The sequence below is a fragment of the Pleurodeles waltl genome, chromosome 7 (assembly GCF_031143425.1).
Source record: "Pleurodeles waltl isolate 20211129_DDA chromosome 7, aPleWal1.hap1.20221129, whole genome shotgun sequence".
Classification (NCBI taxonomy): domain Eukaryota; kingdom Metazoa; phylum Chordata; class Amphibia; order Caudata; family Salamandridae; genus Pleurodeles; species Pleurodeles waltl.
This window is the reverse complement of record NC_090446.1, coordinates 531,345,238-531,367,426: the sequence shown is the minus strand read 5'-3', so window position 1 is coordinate 531,367,426 and position 22,189 is coordinate 531,345,238. Positions and strand designations below refer to the sequence as shown.

The 22,189-nt window shown below is 42.4% G+C and overlaps 1 protein-coding gene across 3 annotated transcripts in view; it reads left to right on the top strand.

Moving 5' to 3' along the window:
• The window catches only part of MFAP4 (microfibril associated protein 4), a 467,131-nt gene that overhangs the window by 395,029 nt on the left and 49,913 nt on the right, over positions 1 to 22,189 (top strand). The window contains exon 6 of one of the 3 annotated variants that reach the window (XM_069244250.1): positions 15,320 to 17,045. The exons of the other annotated variants lie outside the window; for them this stretch is intronic. Coding sequence (XP_069100351.1) covers positions 15,320 to 15,567 — 248 coding nt within the window. The 3' untranslated portion in view covers positions 15,568 to 17,045. Of the gene's footprint in view, positions 1 to 15,319; positions 17,046 to 22,189 lie in introns of those variants that run through there. 3 annotated transcript variants of the gene reach the window in all.

The following is a 22,189-nucleotide window of genomic DNA, read 5'->3' as shown; positions in this document are numbered from 1 at the left end:
CAGAGTACCTATGTTCAGCCTCTGACATAGTGTGATAACAATCTACTGCAATAGGCCTACTGGTTTTAACAAATACTATTCACAATAAATAATCCAGGTCTATTGACGCTGATGTAACTCTTCTCAAACAAATTGGACATGATATTGGACATAACTTTCCCAGTTGAAACAATCAGGTCTATAAACGTAAATGGCTTGCCACCTTAAGAAACAGAGCCCTACTGTACTCAGCGTTACCTTTTTCACTAGCATCCATCAGGCATACAGTCATAAAATTACAAAAGTTTGCAAATTTTCAGTTGGGAAAGCAACTTTTTTCAGTGAAAGCATGCAATGCCAGCCCCATCAAATGCCATATTCAAGAAAACTAACTTGTGTGGGACGTATGCCCCTCTCTTGGTAGTTCTTATGAAAGCTATTTTTCTTTGATTCACATAAGGACTGCGGATGCTTCACTGTCAAGTCGGACCTAAAAATATCTCTCTGGAGGCTATAACACAAACCAATAACATTTCACCTACAAATGTCTAATGGCTTTAACATTTTGTTTTTTACACTAAATATATTAGGCGTACTGACTTTATCATAACATTTCATTATAAACAGATCAGGCATATAGCCTTGATCACCGACTTGTCTCTATTACCAGATCACTCCTGCTGTTTTCAGTATAAGCTTTCACACAAGACAAAAAATGCAATGCAAACGCTTTTTCAGTGAAAGTACACAATGGGCCTGATTACAACTTTGGAGGAGGTGTTAATCCGTCCCAAATGTGACAGATATACCACCAGCCGTATTACGAGTTCCATAGGATATAATGGACCCGTAATACAGCTGGTGGTATATCCGTCACATTTGGGATGGATTAACACCTTCTTCCAAAGTTGTAATCAGGCCCAATGTCTTGTCAGTGGTAGTAAGGGCCACACAACTGCAATTACAGTACAATAGAACTTCAGCCCCATCCAATGATGTTCTCATGAAAACCAACATATGGGTGAAGCGTAAGCCCCCATCTGAACAGTACTTATGAAAGCTCTTTTTCTGGTGATCAGATAAGGTATTCTATGGCTATGCTCTCAAGCTAGACCTAAAATGATTGGAAATAGAATAGCACTGGCAAAGAAAGACTGGAACTTCCACAGGACCTGCTGACCCTACATAAGCCGTATTTGTTAGTGACGTTTGCCTGCTATAGAGTTGATCACCCACATTAAAGATCCTCCATGATATGGTTATTTGCAAGATGATGTAAAACTGGGACCGCCATGGCACCCTGGTTTCCTAGCGAGTTATAGATTATTATTAGATCACACACCACAGACTGCTGCTTTATGATATGATGCTATATGATAGCTGCAGGAATGAGAACTGCAGTCCACTACTTGTTAGCCAGATCCCAAAAATCACCCACTTAGGCTACACCAAAAATACATCATGCCAATCAAACAAAATAATAAATTAACTGATTATAAAACTCATGCACTCTATTCTTCAGTCATCCTCAAGGCATTACCAGTCTAAGCGGAGCGACCTAAGGTGGGATATAAGCCCTATTCTGGTCATTATGCACAATACCAAAACACTTCCTTCCCAAGTCACATTGCAGTTCAGCAGTTTACCAACCAAACACTCCCTATGGTGTTGAATTTTGTCTGTCCACTAAGGTGTCAGTGCCTCATCAATCTACATGAATTCAATTATAATAAAATACAACACAAATGAACATAAAGACCCTCATTTTGACATTGGCGGACATTGGCCAATGCCATCCCGCCATCAGGCCGCCTGTTTGGCCTGAACCCCACCGGACCGATTATGGCTTCCCCGCTGGGGAACAGAGTTTCCACCCGCCGGCCCAGCGGGGAACAGGACTTTAACGTTGCAGCCGGCTCCTAATGGAGCCGGTGGCAATGTGGTGGTGCAGCGGGTGCAGCAGCACTCGTCGCGCATTCCACTGCCCGTAGTTCGGGCAGTGGAATGCGCAATGGGGCTGTGCTTGGGGGGCACCTGCAGTGCCCATGCCAAGTGCAGGGGCAGTGCAGGGGCCTCCCGAGTCCCCCATCCCGCCAGCCTTTCCATGGTGGTGTTTACCTCCATGGACAGGCTGGTGGATGGGGACTCGTAATCCCCAGGGCAGCACCACTTGCAGCACTGCCCTTGCGGATTACAACCGCTGGGACCTCCAGGCTGGCGGCAGCCCTGTGGTGTCGGTATTTGACTGTGGCGCCACCGCGACCGTGACTGCCATGGTCCAAATGACCCCCAAAGTGCTGAAAATGTGCAAATCCAACCTACTCAGAAAACGAGCCTTACAGTCGTCACCAGGACTGCACATTGACAAGACAAACTGTAAGGTTGTTGTTGTGTGATTGTGTGTAAAGAACTATTGGAATTTACTTACTATACAGTTCTACAGTGCAAAAAATAATCATGTTTAGAAATGTGCATAACAATGTGGGAGTCATTATGACCCTGGTGGTTACTAGATTCTGTTTTCCGCCCGCCTGCCCAGCGGGGAAGCCATAACAGGGCCGGCAGGGTTCAGGCCGCACAGGCGGCCTGATGGCGGGATGCGATTGGCGGGTGGCAATGTCAAAATGAGGGCCTGTGTCTTTAGTGTTTTTTGAATTTGGAAGATTAGAAATTCAGCTGTCTGCTTAACCCCTTTCTCCACGTATTCATAGTGCTCTACAACCATATCATTCCAGTATAAATGAGCATTGGCAAAGGCAATAGGTCTCACCTGTGGGAGATATTGTCTTTGCCAGTTTATTTCGGTGTTTCTGTATAGCTTCAGGATGCTTGCAGCATGGTCAAAGTAACTAAAAAAAGTGCATAGTGGTCGCAACTAGGGTGAGTGCCAATTGTTTTAATTTTTTGTTTACTGACCCAAGATGGTGGCCACCAATGTGATCAGTAAAAACAAAAATGAAGTTTTTTTCATGGAGAAAGTAGCTCTAAAAAAATGAACAGCAGGTGTTGAACCAGTGGAGGGAATGGAGGAGTGGGTGGGAGGGAAGAAGGCAGAAAGCATCATACCAGGGTGGGGTGAAGCACAAGAGTGAGATAACAGCAGGGATGCACCCAGGAGAGTAAGCAACTGGGAGTACCAGAGGGGAGGTGAAAGAAACACACAGACAAGAGGGAGTAGCACAAAAATAGAGAGAAGCACACTGATGAGATAGAGCAGCATGGGGTGGGAGGGGGAGGGAAACTCAGACTGCTTCAGCCAAAAGAAACAAGTATTGGCAAAACCAATAGATCTCCCCTATGCAAGAGCTATTGGCTTTGTCAATATCTAGTGTATCTTCTGTTGAGGCAATGCTGAAAGTTAGTGGGGTAAAGGACATTGGTGTGGAGTGGAATTTTGTAAAGAGAAGTGTCATGGAGTGGCGTAGAGTAGAAGAGAGGAATGGAGTGAAGTGCAATGGAGTGTCATGGAGTGTTGTGGAGGAAGTAAGATGTAGAGTCGAGGGAGTAGAGTGGATTAGAGTGTCATCATGGAGTAGAGTGTCATATAGAAAAGAGTGACGTAGAGTGCTGTGAAGTGGTGGAGAGCAGAGTGGAGTCGCATAGAGGATGTTGCATAGAGTGGAGTAAAGTGTTGTCCAGTAGAGTGGAGTAGATTGTTGTAGAGCACAGTGGCTTAGAGTGGAACAGTGTAGGAGAGTGGAATGGCACAAAGTGGAATAGAGTGCTGTAAAGTCAAGTGGTAGCGAGTAGCCAGAGTTGCATAAAGTGTCACAGAGTGGAGTGGCATGGAGTGGAGTAGTGTGTCATGGAATAGAGTAGAGTAAAGTGGAATGGAGTGTTATAGTTGCGTACAGCGTCATTGAGTAGAGTGTTATAGAGTGGTATGGCATAGAGTAAAGTAGAGTGTCAGAATAGAGTTTAATGGAGTAGACATAATTGTGAGAAAAAGCCTCTTTTTGACATGGTTAGCCCCCACTTTTTGCCTGATGTATGATGTAGCCTAGAAACTGTAGTGCAGTGGGCCCTTACTAGCCAGGTTCCCTGGGCCAAAGCTTTTTCCCTAAAAGTGTTGTTATTCATTGGCACAATTGAATACACCCTTACCTACCACTATGCATTGGCACAATTGAATACACCCTTACCTACCACTATAAGTCCCTAGTAAAGGGTGCTTAGGTACCCAGGGCAAGGGATACTATGGGTAGGCCCCTGAGGGCAGCAGCACTGATTGTCACCCTCTAGGACCAAGCATCCAGATGCATCCTGCACTGCCATTGCAGGCTGAGTGTCCTGGTGCAAACCTAAAAGACAAACTCGACATGGCACACTACCTGTGTGCTCTGCCCACCATACACTGGATTTACTCTGGGTAAGACACCCCTCTGTTAGGCCTTACATCCCTAAGGCAGGGTGCACCATATTATATGTGAGGACATAACTGCATGAGCAATATGCCCTCACTGTGTCCTTGAAAAACCTGGGACATAGTGCGTGAACAGAGCAGCCATTTTAATACATGTGCTAGACAGTGGTCAATATGAGTTTCCAGTCTATATGATGGCCCCTCTGACCCCTGGTTTGTTTGGTATCAAACAACTCAGAATGATAAATCCAAACTGGTACCAGTATTAGATTTATCCCTTAATGTATCCAGGAGTCACCTTAGAGGTGCCCCCTGCAAAAGCAAACCACCCTGGAATGGTTGCTGACTGGTTTTATCCGGCCTGCCACCTCCAGACACCCAATCTACAAACTGTGGGGGAGAGCCCTGTCTCCCTAGTTTGTAGAACAATGCCCTTCCTGGGTGGAGGTGCTAAGACCCCCTCCCGCAGGAATGTGCACTGCCCTGGTGGTGAGCTTCAAAGGACTTATCGCCCTTGAAATCTGACCCCCCAGCCTGCTGCTAGCAGCAGAGGAACAGCCCCTTTGCAAACCCCCACTTTTGGCAGGAGCAAAGGCAGGAAACCACACAAAGGATAGGGGGAGCGGCCCCACCTAGCATGCACCACCCCTAAGGTGTTGCCTGCAAGTTGGACACTCTTTTTCATTTTCCTCCATCTTAGATTAAAGGAAAATTGCTAATCAGGGTTAGGGAAGTGAACCTTCTCACAGGAAGTGGTCACTATAGTGGGTGTAGCTATCCATTGGACACTAGCAGGTTCCCCCTAAAACACCGAATAAATTCAATATTTAGTGGGCACCCTTAGACCAGATAATCAGATTTGAAGGACACAAAGAAGACCAGCACAAAGAAGATCCAAGGCACGAGTAGTGTGGACCTGCTGCACAAAGAAAAGGCTCTAAACCCTGTCTGTTGCACCTAAGACCCGACAATCGCCGCTGAGGAGCTGCTGGACAACTGGACTGATGTCAAGAACCCCAGAGGACCTCCAGGCTTCACCAATAACCCAAGAACTCCTTCCAGAGTGGAGGTATCACTCTGCAACAAACAAGAAACCAGCAACCCAGTGTGGGTAATTTCACTGACTAGCTGCTAACTCCCTAACTGGACGTTGCAGCCAGACCCGACAACACACCAACGACCACAAGGACAATCCCTGCAAGTGTGCCAAGTCTGGTGGCACTGCACCCTACAGTGGTCAAACCGTACTAATACCCTGGATATTGGCCAGCTGACGTCGGACACCAAGAAACCAGTCCGCCCGGGACTGAAAAAAGACCAGGAGGAAGTCCCAGTTGAGGGACTCCAAGAACACCCTGAACGTCCCTCCTGAGTGCCCGGTTGTCCTGCAAGCAACCCTTGAAGTGACTTACCTTCAGATCCCAAGGGCATCTTTGGGCACAGCTTCTGGCTCACCAATTCGCTCTGCACCCGCCTACCCTGTACCCTGCAATGAAGAACCTGCTGTGCCCTAAGGGTCCCTCAACCCTTGCAACCTCGACACTCCAAGGGGACCCCAAGGAACCACCTCTAAGCTTACCTGCACAGATATTTTCCAAGTGGTCCCCCACAATGGCCCTGCACCAACTCCAGAGACTTTTCACTGCTGCTCCCACCGGAACCGGGAGCCGCCCGAATTTCTCATGCTGGCACAGTGTGTCCACCGATGACCTCGACCAACCTGCTAAAGAAGAACTTGGTAAAGCAAATGTATGATTTTATATGATTTTTTACAGGTGACTTTTCATTGACTCCTATGGTGCATAATTATGCACAAAAAGACTATCTTTATTCAACTTCAAAAATCCATATCTCAAAAAGTACTTAACTAATTTTGATAATCTTGGTCTTAAAAAGTATATAAACATCTGAAGTATTTTTATGAATTGGTCTTGAGTTATTCCTTCAAATGTGTGAGTTGCATGATTGATACTGTGAGTACAACAAATGCTTCTCACTTCTCCAAGATTGGCCTAACTGCTCGACCAAGCTACTATAAAAATTAGAGAATAAGGTGATCTGGTTTTACCTCTGTAAACCAACGTGTGGTTGCCTGGACTTGATCCCCTGCACAGTGTGCCTAGCTTTGCACACTATATAAAGGACAAGCCTCCTACAATCATAGAGTGGAAAACCATAGGGTGTAGTGTCATAGAGTGAAGTAGATTGGCCTAGAATGAAGCGGCATAGAGTAGTGTGGTGCAGAGCAGATTGGAGCCCAGAGCAGTGGCATAGTGTGCATTAGTTTTGAGTAAAGTAGTGTAGAGTGCATTGGGTAGAATACAGTGTCATTCAGTAGAGTGGTGTAGAGTGGAGTAGTGTAGAGTGGTGCACAGTAGATTTCATTGGCTTAGAGTGCAGTGACATAGAGTAGACTGTTTCAGAGAAGAGTGAAGTGGCATGGAGTGAAGTGGCTCCGGGTAGAGTGGAGTAGTGCAGGATAGAGTGCAGAATTGTAGAGCAGAGAAGCGTAGAGTGCACTGGTGTAGAGTAGAGTGGTGTAGAGTGCAGTGGCATGGAATGCAGTGGTGCAGAATAGATTAGAGCTGGGTGGAGTGATGTAGTATAAAGTGGCGTTGAGTGCATTGGCGTAGTGTGTAGTAGAGTGGCATAGAGTTGAGTGGTGCAGAGTAGAGTGCAGTAGCATAGACTGCATTGGCCCACAGTGGAGTGGTGCAGAGAACATTGGCATAGAGTACCATGGCCCAGAGTAGAACTGGGTGGTGTAGAGCAGTGGTTCCCATCCTGTGGTGTGGGGACCCCTGGGGGTCAGCGAAGCCTCCTCAGAGGGTCCGCGACTGCGTAGAAAATGAAATATTATTAACTGATTAGGTCTCCAGCTTCCAGTAATGACTCATTGGGGGGGGGGGTCCCTAGATTCCAATAATGATTCAGTGGGGGACCCTGGATTCCAGTAATGCTAAAGTGGGGGTTCACAGAAGGTAAAAGGTTAGGAACCACTGGTGTAGAGTGCAGTGACATAGAGAAGAGTAGGGTTCAGTAGTGCAGAGTAGCATGGTGTTGAGTTCAGTGGTGCAGAGTGCAGTCTTGCAGAGTAGAGTGTCATAGAGAGCAGTGGTGTAGTGAGCAGTGATGTAAAGTACAGTGGTGCAGAGCAGAACAGAGTGGCATAGAATGTAATGGAATGTAATGAAATAAAACTCAGTGGTGTAGAGTTGCAAAGTAAGCATTGGCTTAAAGCACAGTGGTGCAGAGAAGACTGGCTTTGAGTGCAGTGGAGGAGAGTGCAGTCTTGCAGAGTAGATCGGCATAGAGAGGTAGAGTGTAGTGGCGTAGAGTTGCAGGGAATGGAGTGGTACATAGTAGAGTGGTGCATAGAACAGCTGTGTAGAGTACAGTAGTGCTGAGTAGAGAGGCATACCATTCAGTGGCATGCAGTATTGTAGAGTATAGTGGCACAGAGTGCAGTGGTGCATAGTAGTTTTCATAGAGTGCAGTGGCATAGAGTGCATTAGTTTTGAGTAAGTGGTGTTGCGTGCACTGGCATAGAGTGCAGTGGTTCAAAATAGAGTGGCATAGAGGGCAGTGGCATAGAGTATAGTGGTACAGAGGGGGGTAGAGTATTGTAGTGTAGAGTGCAGTGAAATAGAGTTGAGGGTAGTAGAATGGCTTAGTGTGCAGTGGCATTGATTGCAGTGGTGTAAATTGGCATAGAGTAAAGTGGACTGGTGCGGGGTAGAGTGCAGTAGCATAGAGTAGTGGCGTAGGGAGCAGTGGCATAGAGTACAGTGGTGTGAAGTAGAGTAGCGTGATATAGATTGGGGTAGTGCAGAGTGAAGTACAGTGGAGTAGAGTACATTGTTTCAGAGTAGAGTGAAGTGGCATAGAGTGAAGTGTCATAGAATGGAGTGTTGCAGGGAAGAGTGGTGTGGCGCTGAAAGGAGTAGCACTGAGTGCAATAGCACCAAGTGCAACAACGTCAAGTGTAGACTTGATTGTTTCAGAGTAGAGTGAAGTGGTGCATCACAGTGTACATTGGCATAGAGTGCACATCAGATTAAAGTGGCGTAGAGTGGATTAGCACAGAGTGCACTGGCATAGAGTGGAGTGGTACACGGTAGATTGCATTGGTGTAGAGTGCAGTGGCATAGAATGCGGTGCTGCAGAGTAGAGTGGCACAGTGAAGAGTTGTAGAGTGCAGTGGCAAAGAGTGCAGTAGTGCATAGTAGAGGAGTGTGGGGTAGAGTGCATTGGCATAGAGTAGAGTGGTGTAAAGTAGAGAGGTGCAGACTAGAGTGCAGTGCACAGTGTGGAGTGGCATAGAGTGTGGAAGCACAGTGTAAAGTGGTGCAGAGTAGAGTGGAGTGGGGTAAAGTGGAGTATTCATGGTGTGATGCGCACTGCCATAACTGCCAAAACATCTTCAGTTGAAACTATCATTACATTTGCACAGACAGTTTTATAGATAAAAGTATAGAGCACACAAACAATGATGTGTGGAAAGTCATCACCTAGTGTATTGATTTGTTTTGATTGGTTAAAATATTTGTTTCTGCTACACTGCAGAATTACCCAAAAATGTCATTTTCGAATTTTGATATATTCTGAAATACCTGCCCAGTCCATTTACAGAGATTTACATTTTGTTGTCTGCTCGAAAAAAATAACATTGTACAGCCTTCTTCAAGCACACCCCCAGTAGTCAGCATGATTGTCACAATTAAATCCTCACCTTGAAGTCAGAGAAAGAAAACTAAACACCAAGCTTCCTCGATGACAGAGCCTGACATTTGACCTCTACCTTTGAATGCACAGCAAATGTATCAAGATAAGTACAAGATTTAAAAGCCTGTTTATAGAAATCTAGTACTGGGGGAAGAATACAGTAAGCAGGGAGTGGGCAGCGGTAGGCACAAATTTAAGCTGGACAGCCTAAAATAAAAAGTAAATAAAGTCATCAAATAGAAAGCAAGCAAGTCAGGGTTAGAACTGCAAAGCCAATGGTAAAAAATGGGCAGAATGCATTCCCAGGGAAACTTTCTAAATGTCCCCAAGATATTGTAAGTAAAGCAGACAGCTGTGCTGTCTGGTAGGCTTTGACCTAAAAAATAGATCCCTAAAAGTGCTCCTTGGGAGTTACAAACAAATGATAGACAAAGTAAACTATAGAAAGAGAAGCAAACAAATGAGAGTGACTATAATGCCAACCAATGGTAAGCAATGGGCAGGCTTTAAGCCCACTGTAAGATCTTGATAAGCTGGCAATGGGTCTTTTGCAGCCAGACAACCTGTATTGTTTAAGTAGGCTTGATTTAAAAATGGGCATTGGATTCCTATGGGAGTAAATTGAGATAGCAATAATGGTTGTTTTGAAGGACAGTCAACAGTGGCTGTTATGTTTTAGTGACCTTCCTAGCGGTTCTCCTCTGATGTGAAGTCATTGCAATAAAAAGCTTAGGCGATTTATGAAGTAACGCCACAGTGGTGCAGAACGTGCTTCATTCTACATTGATGTCAATTTACAATTTTAAAAAATGCATGTAATTATCTGTTAATGCGACATAACTGATGTAGAGCAGAAGTAATTTTCTAATAATATGATGTCATATTGGTGGAGGACATAAGTCATTGTATCAAGCTGACGTTGCACTGATGTGACACCAATAGACAAAAGAAGGCATTCTCTTTTGATGTGATATTACACTTCACTAGAGGAAGGACGACTTCTCTGTTGATGTGACTCATGTTGGAAAAGTTAAATAATTCTCCATTGATGTGACTCCCACAATGAAAGAGAACAGCTATTATTAGTGTGTCTTTAATAAAATCATGTTTTGTTTTCCCACCCCTGCTGTGGAAAATCTGAATTTTATACTAACAGATAGTATAAGTAATTTTCTTCTGGTATGATAATAATTTGGTAAAGAAAAGAAGCCAGCCTTTATTGATTTGATGTTACCATGATGGAGAACAGAATACATTCTTTATTAATGTGATATTACTCTGGTGGACATGAAAGTAATTCACTAGTGATATCTCACTGTTGAAAAACAGTTGTTTTCTTCTGCTTTCACACTGGTAAAGAGCAAAAGTCAGTCTATTGATGTGACGTCAGATTGATGAAGTCCAGCATCAATTCTTACAAAATTGAACAAATTAAGTCATTCTCTACTCATCCAAAAGCACATGAAGAATAAAAGCCACTCTTTATTTATGTGACGTCACAGTGGTGGAGAACAGAGATCGTTATCCACTGAAAACTAGTCACTTTGTTGTCTGAAGTCGGTTTCTCTGGAATCCACTACAAACATTTGGAAAACGTAGATCGTCCTTTTTGTTTCATAATGCTTTATTGAATAAGTTAGCATACACTGGTACAATAGAATAAATACATTGTAACTAAAAGAAAAAAATAAAAGAAAATAATCATAATCATAAAGATAATTATATCTATAATATAAGAAACAATTTGTATACACAACCAGACTATAATATTGTACCGTAGAATAATAGCATTTTTTTTTATGCTTTAGCAAAGAAAGAAAGAGAAGAGAGAAAGAAAAGAAAAGAAATCACATAGTTATAATAAAGCTGCCATTAAGTATTAACAGTAGTAGTATTAAATGTCTTATGTTGCGAAAGGAAATAGGTGAGAGGAAGCCAAAACATGTCCCTTTTAATTAACAGTTGAGTAGTATTAGCATTTGCTCGATCCATTCTGTGATTATAACAGATCAGATTCCACCAAGTTACAACAGATATTTTCGTAGTATCTTTCCAACTAGAAGTAATAATTTGCAGTTGACTAGCAATGAGCAAATCAGCCAATTTACCACGCAGTGGTTGGGAATACCAAATAGATGAAGTACTACCCAAAAAAATATGTAATATATTGAAGGGTACATTGATGGAGAAAATCTGATTAACTTTATCCCAAACTTGTTCCCAAAAAGTATGAACTGCACGGCCCTCAAAAAAATGTGCATATAATGACTGTTTCTTTAGAGCACGACCAACACTTGCTATCTGTAGTAAGTTTAAATTTATAAAGATCTACAGGAGTATAGTACAACCTATTATAAAAGTAGTAGATTGTCCTTTTGAAAAAGAACAAAATCACTTCTCTCTTCACAAAATATCAACTGTTGTACAATGATGGTTTTTATCCATGAATGTGAGGTCAAGCACTTTAGTCATCTGAATGATATTAATTGACAGCAAACGGCATTCTGCAAAGATATGATGCCACACTGGTGTAGAAAGTAGGTGTATTCTTTTACCCGTTCAGATTATCTGCATTTTAGCTCTGACGTGTTCAAAGCTGTTAATTAGATAACGATTGAGAGGTCGAGGTTACAATTTTTTCTTTACAATTGGAACTCAGGAAGTCACTTGTTCACCTGCTGTTTCGATAATTTTTTTTTTATTATAACCAATTTTGTTGATTTTATCTTAGGAAAATAACATCTAAGAAAAGCCACATATAGCCATCATAGCAAGTACACTAGTCAAGTCCCAGGTTAAGCCCCACTGCTTATATCAGCAATATCAGAGCCCACACATGGGTACACCTAACCAGCGTTATTGTAGTGTGCCAAGTCCAAAGTAATCCCACCGTTTGCTCCATATCCTGCTTTATTTTTGGGGTCGTCCCTGGGCCTCATATATTGGCTTCTCCTGTTGTGCACACCAGTCCACACCCCGGCACCACTGGGTCAGTGAGGGCGGTGTGGACGACTTCCATCTCCGGGCTATGTCTTGCTTTGCAATCATTATGTCCTCTCCAACTAGTGTCTGGTCAGCCCTTGTTCCCCCGTACCTTCAAAAATCTCCAGTAGAGCAATCCTCAGGGACATATCCACCTCCCAACCTAGGGCCCTTCACAGTGTCTGAGTCACTTTACCTCAGTAGCAGGCAATTAAGGGACATGCCCATACCATATGGTAAAAGTCTGCTGGGGCATGGAAACATCTGAAACATGTGGAGTTGGGAAGGGGACAAGCCCAGCACAGATGATTAGGGGTGAGATAGGCACAGTGAAGATAGTATGTTTGCATTCATCTTAACTTAGATGAGATGGCAATGATACAAGGGTCCCAATGCTCCCATTGGGATTGTAGTAGCAAAAATGTGTCTGGGGCGTTAATGATCGAGAAGCAATGGATTTGTGAGATTCCCGCCTTTTGCAGCACACCCATCAGAAGCTTAGCTTCAAGTGTGCTATGTAGAGGGAGTTCTGTGCCTGGAGAGATGTGCACCCTCAATGCTTGCTGCAATTGAAGTTACTTGTGAAACTGCGTGGACGATAGCTCATAGGTCAATTGGAGCTCTTGAAAGGAATGTATAAGGCCACTCAACCAGGCGTAGCCCAGTAGTGAGAGGACTTACAAGTTCCATTGGGTAAAGCCTTCCAAGGCCAGCTGTTTCACACAGCCAGATTCCGCTCTATAAGGAGGTCGGCATCAATACAAATTTAATACACAAACTTCATGAACAACTTGACTCACAGCTGGGATATTTAGAATATCTATTGTAAAGAAACCTGTGAAATGGTGCCCTGTTAGCTGTTTAGTATTTAGTCAAGTGTTTCATTGTTGTGGTATTCATTCATATAGGGCAAGATCTCTTGCCCGGGTTAAATATCTCCTTCAAACCCCTTTTGGCTAAAATGAATAAAGATGTCTTAAATTCACCCTTGTCCCACTCCAGACTCTTCATTTTCGTCCTTGCGTGGAATGATTATTATTCGTCTGGCTTTATTTCTTTTCTGTATACTTATATGAAGTATGAACCATTATTTCCCAATTCAGCAGATTTGTCAACATTATTACATACATACTTTTTCTCTTAAGAATTTCCATTTGGCTGATTTGTTTGAATATTTCAGAGAGTTTGTAATTGCACTTTCGTAAATCATTGTTGTTAAACCCTTCCCCTCTGTAGATGGGGATATGGAATGAGAGCAGTTTTCCAGTGTAGCATGATCTTTTGTCTCACAACAATCATCATATACTGTAGAATATTTTTTCTCCCATACATGTTCTCCTGTAATCCCTAGACATTTTGGGCCTGATTACAACTTTGGAGGAGGTGTTATTCCGTCCCAAATGTGACGGATATACCACTAGCCGTATTAACGAGTGCCATAGGATATAATGGACTCGTAATACGGCTGGTGTTATATCCGTCACATTTGGGACGGATTAACACCTTCCTCCAAAGTTGTAATGAGGCCCTTTGTCTTTGGTGTTATCATAATATTTCTGATTGGAAGTAATGTATTCACCCATGAGTTTATGTTTCCTCAGTACGGGAAGATTTGCAAGCAAGTTTAAAGTTTATGAGTTAAGATACCTTGTTCTTGCAAACATCTTGCACATTCATCTGTTGACATGAATCATCCTTTAGGCAGGTATTTTGGGGTTAGATAAAGGTGTTGCATAGTAATATGTATTAATTACGTTCTTGCACACCATTTCCTCTATTTTATTTGATCTGTCAGTGACTGAGCTGCTACGTAGTGCTAAAGAAGAGAATAATTGGGTACACTGAATTTAATTACTCAAAAGTTCCTAGTCTCCTGATAAGCTATGGGTTTGCAATTATTTGTTAAATGTTTAATCCTCCTCCCTAGTTTGTTTTCAATATGTTCAATTGAAGTATAGCCCCACTAAAGAGTTATGCTGTACAAGGATGTGTAGAGCATATAATAGTTTCCTTTTAGTAGAAAAAACCTGCCCGATTCACCATATTTCTTGAGTACCTTCAGTTTTATTTGTTTTTTTAAACAGCAACATTTCCATATCCTCTGTAGTGATTCTTTCCCTAAAAGACCCTTTAATGGATGTATAATATGTCTTCTATTAACTAAAACTTTAGTTAGTCTGATTGTCATTGTGTGGTGATATACATGAAATCGGGTAATTCCCATCTTCTTTTCTCTTATAATGCCATAGTCTTGTCATAAGATTGCCCTAACTTTTTATCATCTTACAAGAGCACAAGAAATTAGTTAGGCAACACTTCAGTTTACTGAAGAATTTGTTTCAGAACTGGTAAAAGAAGGACTGGTTTCGGCTAAAAAGTAGTTTAGGTAACATGGTCATTTTACTATGATTTATATGATTTATAAATTACATGAATTGATTTCTGATTCTAGTTCTTGCACAGTTTCTCCCAGTTTGGCTTTATAGTTTAACCTCTTCCCCTGTGATAAATACAGAGCCATCAAAATCCTTAAATATGTGACCTTGGTTTTAACATTTTTTTTTGTTTTTTTGGTATGACAGCTGAGAGTTTCAGTTTTAGTATAATTTGTTTTAGATCCCGATACTAGCGTTATGTTATGTACTTTAATTTTTCAAACGTTTGTTCAGGGTTGGTCAGAATTACATCACTTTATTTGCCTGCCATATTCTTTTTTTTCCTCCTGTCCCTCAGTCAATAACTTGTTAGTTGAGCTGCGTCAATACCAAAATGCAATGGTATCTGGATCACATTTCTTAGGTTCTGCAGCCCTTGTCGACTGTTCCTTCCTCTATTTTTGTGTAGCTGGTAAGTGATGGCCTTGTGGAGACTGATGGTTTGGTGAGAAGTAACAAAATTGACAAAAGGTAGCAGGATAGGCCAGAAAGATAAAATTATTGTTCCTGGTCCTTTTACCTTAACCATTTCATCTCGTCATTCCTTTGCTGCCCACAAAAATAACTTCAAAGTGGAATACAGGTAAAATGTATTTTGGAGAACCTAACTAAATTCAGCCAGTGAAATGTGAATACCTTAGAGATGAACTGCTAGTCACCTTTTAAAACCATAATTAATTAAAAAATCGCAGATGTCCCAAAAGACAATGCTTTTACAGTGCACCCCATTGTCTTGCCTTAGGTACTATTTGATGGACATGTGGGGTCGTGAAGGCGTAATGGACTTATCCAATTAAACACTGTTGAACCATTTTACTTCTTTGTTCTTCTATAGGAGACGCCTTGTCATATCACAGTGGGATGAAGTTCTCTACCATGGACCGCGATCAAGACCTTTATCCTCAGAGCTGTGCAGCCCTCACTTTGGGAGGTTTCTGGTTCAAGACTTGCCACGCAGCGAACCTCAATGGGCTTTATTTACAGGGAGCTCAACAAACCTATGCCAGTGGTATCAACTGGTATCAGTGGAAGGGCTTCTCCTACTCCCTGAAGGAAACACAGATGAAAATTCGGCGTGTTTAATACCCTGTATGTGAAGAACTGTGGAAACAGTGATAACACGGTTCAGTCACAAGTATGGGTGCTGGAGACATGACCTTCCATTTTTAACTTGCCAATTTATCTTAATATAGCTCTTTGCTTTGTAATATTTCATAGCAGGCTTTGGCCAGGATATTATTCTCATTTCTGGTCTGTGTCCTCTAGGCTTGTCTGCAATGCAGATGGTCACTTAAGCTCACCATCTCATTACAGTCTGAACTTCTCACTAACCCGCAGGGGGAACAGATGAAATGTGAGAGTCTGGAGGTTACCTTGTGGTTCACTGAAATGATTAGGACAGAATAAGAATTCTCTCTGGAAGGTAGAATTGCTTTCCTGGACAGTTCATTACGCTGTCATCGTCCAATGGGAAACAGGGATAGATACAAAGGAGAGCAGGTTAGGCGTCAGAAGGCTATCATCCATAAAGGTGAGGATGTTACAGAACTCGAGTAGCAAAAGGGATTTCGTTTTTTCATATGATGGTTCAAGATGGACTAGAGGTGGAATGGTTAGCAATTTATGGATGAATTGAATAGAGTGCCATCTCTAAAGAGTATTAGAAAATGTTGAATATGAAAACCAGACGAGAAGTACTGAAAAGAGGATCCCAACAAAGGATCAGATATTACAGGAAAGAAGGCAGAGTACGTAAAAGCTCATGAAGAGGGGGAAGGACTCCTTGAGGAGAACAAGAGCTCTTCTCTTAAAATGTGGTATACAACTAGGAGACGTTTCCCCTTGGAGGATGAGAACTAGACTGGTATTACGACAGAGCAGCATCAGCCAGGAATGGAATTGGACTGGTGTCTGGCTCAAACCAGATCTCACAGTGTAGTATGCGTCTCAACAGGTGATGGGATATGTTTCTGAAGTGTTTCCTTTCAAAGGTAAATTCATTTCTAAGTTACATTTGTCCATTTCTTCAAATTATTGTTTCTTTCTTTGCTCCGCAGCATGTTTATACAAACAGTAGCTCCTCCTTCAGTCTACCAGAGGGATATTCATGATTTTTAGATGTTTTATATGTTCAAATGTTAGAAAGAGTTGTTTTTGCATCTCCTCAGATCTTGCATGTTGTGCTTTTGAGGGCGTTTTGGTAAACATATGAAACCTTTCATCATCTCTTGTGAGACACTTCTTCCTAGAAATCATGGTGTTTCCAAAACGTGCCAAAATCTGAGTTTTATCCAAACCCGTCTTTTATACACTCTTGTGTTTATTGATTATTAAACACTGAGCATGCTTCTCTTACAATCAATGCAGAAATGAAAAAAAGTCTAACTACTTTTGGTAGTGATTAATTAGCAGGATGCAATACCATCTTCTGAAGTTATGCTCTTTAAATGTTGTTTTTATTAGTGCATGGGAACCGTCTACTACAGACTGTCAATAGGCAGCAGTTATTACTGTAACTCTTTCTTGCATTGTTTTTCTGCCAATAAACATTTATCGTAGAAGGCTGCGTCTGTGCTCATGATCCCCTATTGAATTTATGGCTTTCAATTAGGAGTTCGGGTTTGTTTGTTTTGACATATTATTTTTAATCAGCTGACCAACTAGATAAGAAAATCGGGAGATTTTCTGTTTGGCGGAGAGTTGGGCTTCCAAAGCCAATTTGTACCGGACGGAGTCAATCAACTTAGGTATCCTTTACCTCTCTGTCCAGAAGCACGTGTCCGTTGACATCTTCCACGGGCCTTTATCCCTCTGTCCACTGCTAATGGTGGCTTTTGTTAGAACTGAGGAGCAGAGAGTTTACATAGAACCAGTGATGATGGAAGTCCCTCAGTGAGTACCAAGACGCACAATATCTGGTTAGTCGAAAACAAGGATTTTCGTTTTTAGGGTACTAGTGTTTATGTGGTGATATTATGTGGACACTGATTGCACTCACAACCAAGGCAGTGTATTTACTCAAGGGTGAATTTCACACTGAGGTTCAGCAACCCCCTTGGACTGCAGCACATCGGTCCGCAGTGATGAGAGGGTGCTGAAGTAGTTTATGTGGCTCTGGATGAGTGCCATGCAGGTGGCAATACAAAATGTGCTCAACTTATCCTGTAATAGTTCTTCAGCTGACGGCACTCCTGGGCCCAATCCTGTGCAAGCCAGCTCTAGCTCAGCAGGAGACAGCTCCAAATCCACTTCTGTTCCTCACAGCCTATGTCCAATCCAGCAGAGCACCAGCTCTACCTCAAAACATGGGCCTCATTTATTGAGATCCATGATATCCCACTTCAGTGGCTCATGTTCCTCCCCACCACAGCTTCCCCCTGAGTCTGCCTTATTAATGCAGCTTCACTGCTGGATTATTACTTTTAGACAATGCAATCACCTAATATGTGGTGGCTTTCCCGTCCGTGAACAAATGATGCCATAAAACTGTTAGGTATCTGCCCTTCTGCGAGGTTGGAGTTAGCCCACCAAAGCATGACATCTACACTGCATTACCCAAAAAAACCCAATCTCTGCTGCATACCTGCACCTCACAACTTCATCCTTCTCTGTAGGACCACAGCTCCACATGGCCAACTAACCACACCTAGATGAGGTGTCCCCTATTCTGCAGAGGTTCTAGAACAATTTTCAAAGTGGTGGTGCTGGCCCTCGACATCACATCATAAAGTCATTTGAGCCATTAAAAAAATGGAGTGTTTCTTAAAGAGAAAAAGAAAGTATATAAGCCAAACCCATTCGTCTCAAGTAGTGGGGGTTCAGGGGTGCATTTTGCAGCACATACAACACATATATGGTCAAAATTCGGCAAGGTATTTCATATTATAAACATCACATTCTCTATCAAAATTAACTCTGAGTAAATAAATCACCAAAAATAACCACTGGATCACAAACTCAGTTTCGATTGGGAAAGAATGAGATCTTAATTGCTATTCACAATTTACGATGGTCTGGCTTACAGACACTGCAAGGAAGCCATACACGATGGTATGAACCTCGCCCTTCCAGAAAAATAAGTTCTTAGTCAACCTCCACCAGGGACAGGGTTGACCACTGGTTTGTGTACTTTGACTGAGTATTAATACATCCATCACAAAAACCTCTCCATCAGTTTAGCACATTCAATATGAATTGATTGTGCCTCAGCCAAGTGTCTCGAGATATGGCGGCTGGCAAAGGATTTTTTCCTCTCTATTTATTGTATAAAATGCATCAATTCCTCAGCTACTGCATAACATCTATCATTCATCAGCCTCCAAAGAACCGAAGGTTCAGCAAGAAAAGTGAGATCACCTTCTATTGCCACCACAATTGTGGGAACAAGATTTGCATAATCCTTTTAGCAGAGGTGCAGTAGGTCCCAAGTCCTTCTTTCTGGTTTCTTATCAGTGTAAGCAGAAAACTCATAAAAAAAACTGAAAATGGCATTAACATATCATCTCACACTCCATCTTTCGAAAGGTGGCAATCATTTTTTGGCAAGACTAGGCCATTTGAGAAATTGCTTCTTTCAGAAACTCTGAGCCACAGCAGCAGTAATGCTAATGATAAATATTGTGGAAGGAGAATTAATGGAATTAATGACTATCAAACTACTGTGCTATTGTAGAATACAAAGTCAAAGGAGCCTCTGTGTCATGCAAGTACTGCCATCAGAGTTACAGTATGTCCAATAAAATGATGTCCCATAAATGCTGCGTTTCACTTTCTCACTACTGCACCAAAGAACCGTGCTTCTCCGAGTACACACCGAGAAGAAACTCACAAAATACAGTCAGAGACTGGATCTAACTAAGCTGGTTTGTGTGGTATACTTGCTACATGGTGTTGCAGGATTGTGTCTTGTTGGCAGGACTCCATCGTCTTACCATGAACACGTACACCAGGAAAGTCTCATGGTGTCAGATTTTGTGGTTACATTTTCCTTATCATACATTCTTGTTCTGGCAACTATGTGATTGATTTTCTATTGGCGCATTTGTACTTGACAAGTGCATATTTTTGCTCTTGGTTTTATTGAGAACTTACTACTCAGCTGTGAAGCTACCTTAATGAGCTTTGCAAGAGCACACGTCTGAGTTTGCTTTGCGCCTTCTACATACATTTATGAGTAAGATTCATGAAGAATGGGCAGAGATTTGTAGCACTGTATGAATATACTTACAGAAGTTTTGAGTTCACAAAACAGGTGTAAATAAATGCCCAGAAAGCCACTTCATGCCTAGATGTATTGCACCTACCCTGATTTTTTTTTGCTGCCCTTTATCCCTGTGTGGTGTTATATACAGCGGCAGCCACCGCAAATGTCATTGGGGGGGCGGGGATGGACGACGGGGACAGAAAAAAAAAGGCACTGAACTTTCTCACCGTCTCCTGCCGCCTCCTGCAGCCTTGCACTCCTCTGCTCCTGATAGTTGGTGTCCCAGCATTCACAGGGACACCAGCACAGGCTCCCCAGGAATCCTGGCTCTGCTTTCATGCTGAACCTAGCAAGAAAGCAGCACCAGGATTGGTCTGAGTGGCTCGGACTGCCGCTCAGACACAACCCTGGAGTCTGTGCAGTTTCTCCAGCCCGGCTGTGTAGCACAGCCAGGCTGGAGAAACCTAAGTGTGCATGTGTGTTTGGCTGGCCTAAGACGGCTGGCCAAACACACATGTGCACTTACGTGCACTCTTTCCTCATCCCCCCTCCTACCCTCTGTGGCCCAGACCCACCTTTCAAATCACATGCTGGCAGAGCAAGCAGATGAAAAATAAAACGATAGTGTAAAGTAACTATTGTTTTATTTTTCATCTCCTGGCTTTTGGCCAGGGGGGTGACGCTCCTCCGCCATTGTGGAGGAGCCGCCTCTGGTTATACATAGCGTGCAATTCTGCCTAGTGGGAAGGTCAGATGGATCTTCACAAGCACATTTTGTTTCTTTTCTTCTTCAAGAGGAAAATGTTTTCCCCATTGAGATACTCCTCCCCTATCTTCCTATCAAGTCTGAAGTGAGCCGTTCTCCTTCCAGTCGTGGAAATGAAGTGACTTCAGCACTTGGTTAGTCGAACCGTAGGTGTGTAATTGCACATGTGCAGAAACATCCTTGCTGAAACACATTTTAACACAGAGTAGCACATGGAAACTCCCAATGTACGATTATGTGCTTGTGAAAGCACACACCTTCAATTGAAAGTGCACATTCGTTGACATTTTGGTTTTAGTAAAGCTGTGCAAACGGAGGTTAACTACACTTGTACCAGCGTACATGCTTGTGCTGCATAGACCCCATTGACCTCACAACATCTGAAACTGAAGAAAAAGGCAAACATTGAGTCAAAAATAACATAACATACAAGAGGTGTTAACGCTTCAGAGCCTTGATAAGTAAACTTACCAGGAGACGCGTTTAGGTCGACAAACCTTTGGACCACGTTTGGGAACTTCCCAGTACGAAATATTTTCTTGGCATCACCAATCAATAGATCAATAAACAATCAATAATAATAATCACTAATCAATAAACATTTAATAAGAATTTATTTTCAAACACACCATTGACTTCGCAGTCACGAATAACCACACCAGTTTAGTCAAAAGTTAAGATATTTATCTCCTTATTGGTTACAATCTAACATCATGTTTGTTAATCTCATTAGCAATAAACCCACGCCAAAACAATCCAATCAGTAATCAAAGCGCGACTTAATCAATGCATCAGCTATATTCATTCAACATCTAGGCACATCATTTATATGAATCAACTTAGCAGAGTCTCATTAGTACATGAATCAACAAAGCAAGAACTCAGTCATTTGTCTAATTGCACAAGATATTAGTGAACGCCTTAACTAACCTCAAATTAGCATTTGCATGTTGGGCTTCATGCAAAACATTTTAGTGAACACGAATTTAGAAAACATCTAAACTAAGGCCTCTATCAAAATAGCAGTTGGTACCTAGAAAGAAAAGGCAAACAGACAATTACAATTCGCATCGGATAGTTACCAATCCAACAGATCAGCAAACAGCGTCAGTCTTCGTCCTCAGGACATCAGTCGATTCACCATCAGCAGAGATAGGATGGGGCAAAGTCTCAAAATAGCATAGCTACAGAACGGATTACTTCCCTCAGATAGAGGAGAAGTTAGCATCCAGCAAGAATGGGGTATAGGATAGTTTCAAAGTACTCAGAATAAACTCAGGAAAACGCTAGACCAATAGTAATGACACATGGAGATAGCGAAATGGAGTGAATTGGAGTGAAGTGAGGTGAGCTTGTTTCTTCTTGGGTCACGCCGTTAAATCAAAACTGTCTAACTATTCCCTAATTCCTCATTGGGTGAAGTTTGGTGCATTATTATCTCTATCCAATAATTCGGGAAGCCCCTTCCTAGAATTTTCCACAATTTGCAGTTCTCATGTCGTGGATTGGTCCATGTTATTGACATCTTCAACGGTTGGAATGTCAGGTAGAGAATGCTACACTTTGCGCTCCAGTCAGTGTCTTCATTGACTTCTCCTAGTACGGTTAACCTTGCACCTGTTACAAATTACACTGTTGCATCTATCAAGAACGTTGCCTTGAGCAAGCCGGTTCTCATGAGAAAGAATTTACTACGGCTACACACACATAACTCCTGGAAAAATACAGCTTTGTGT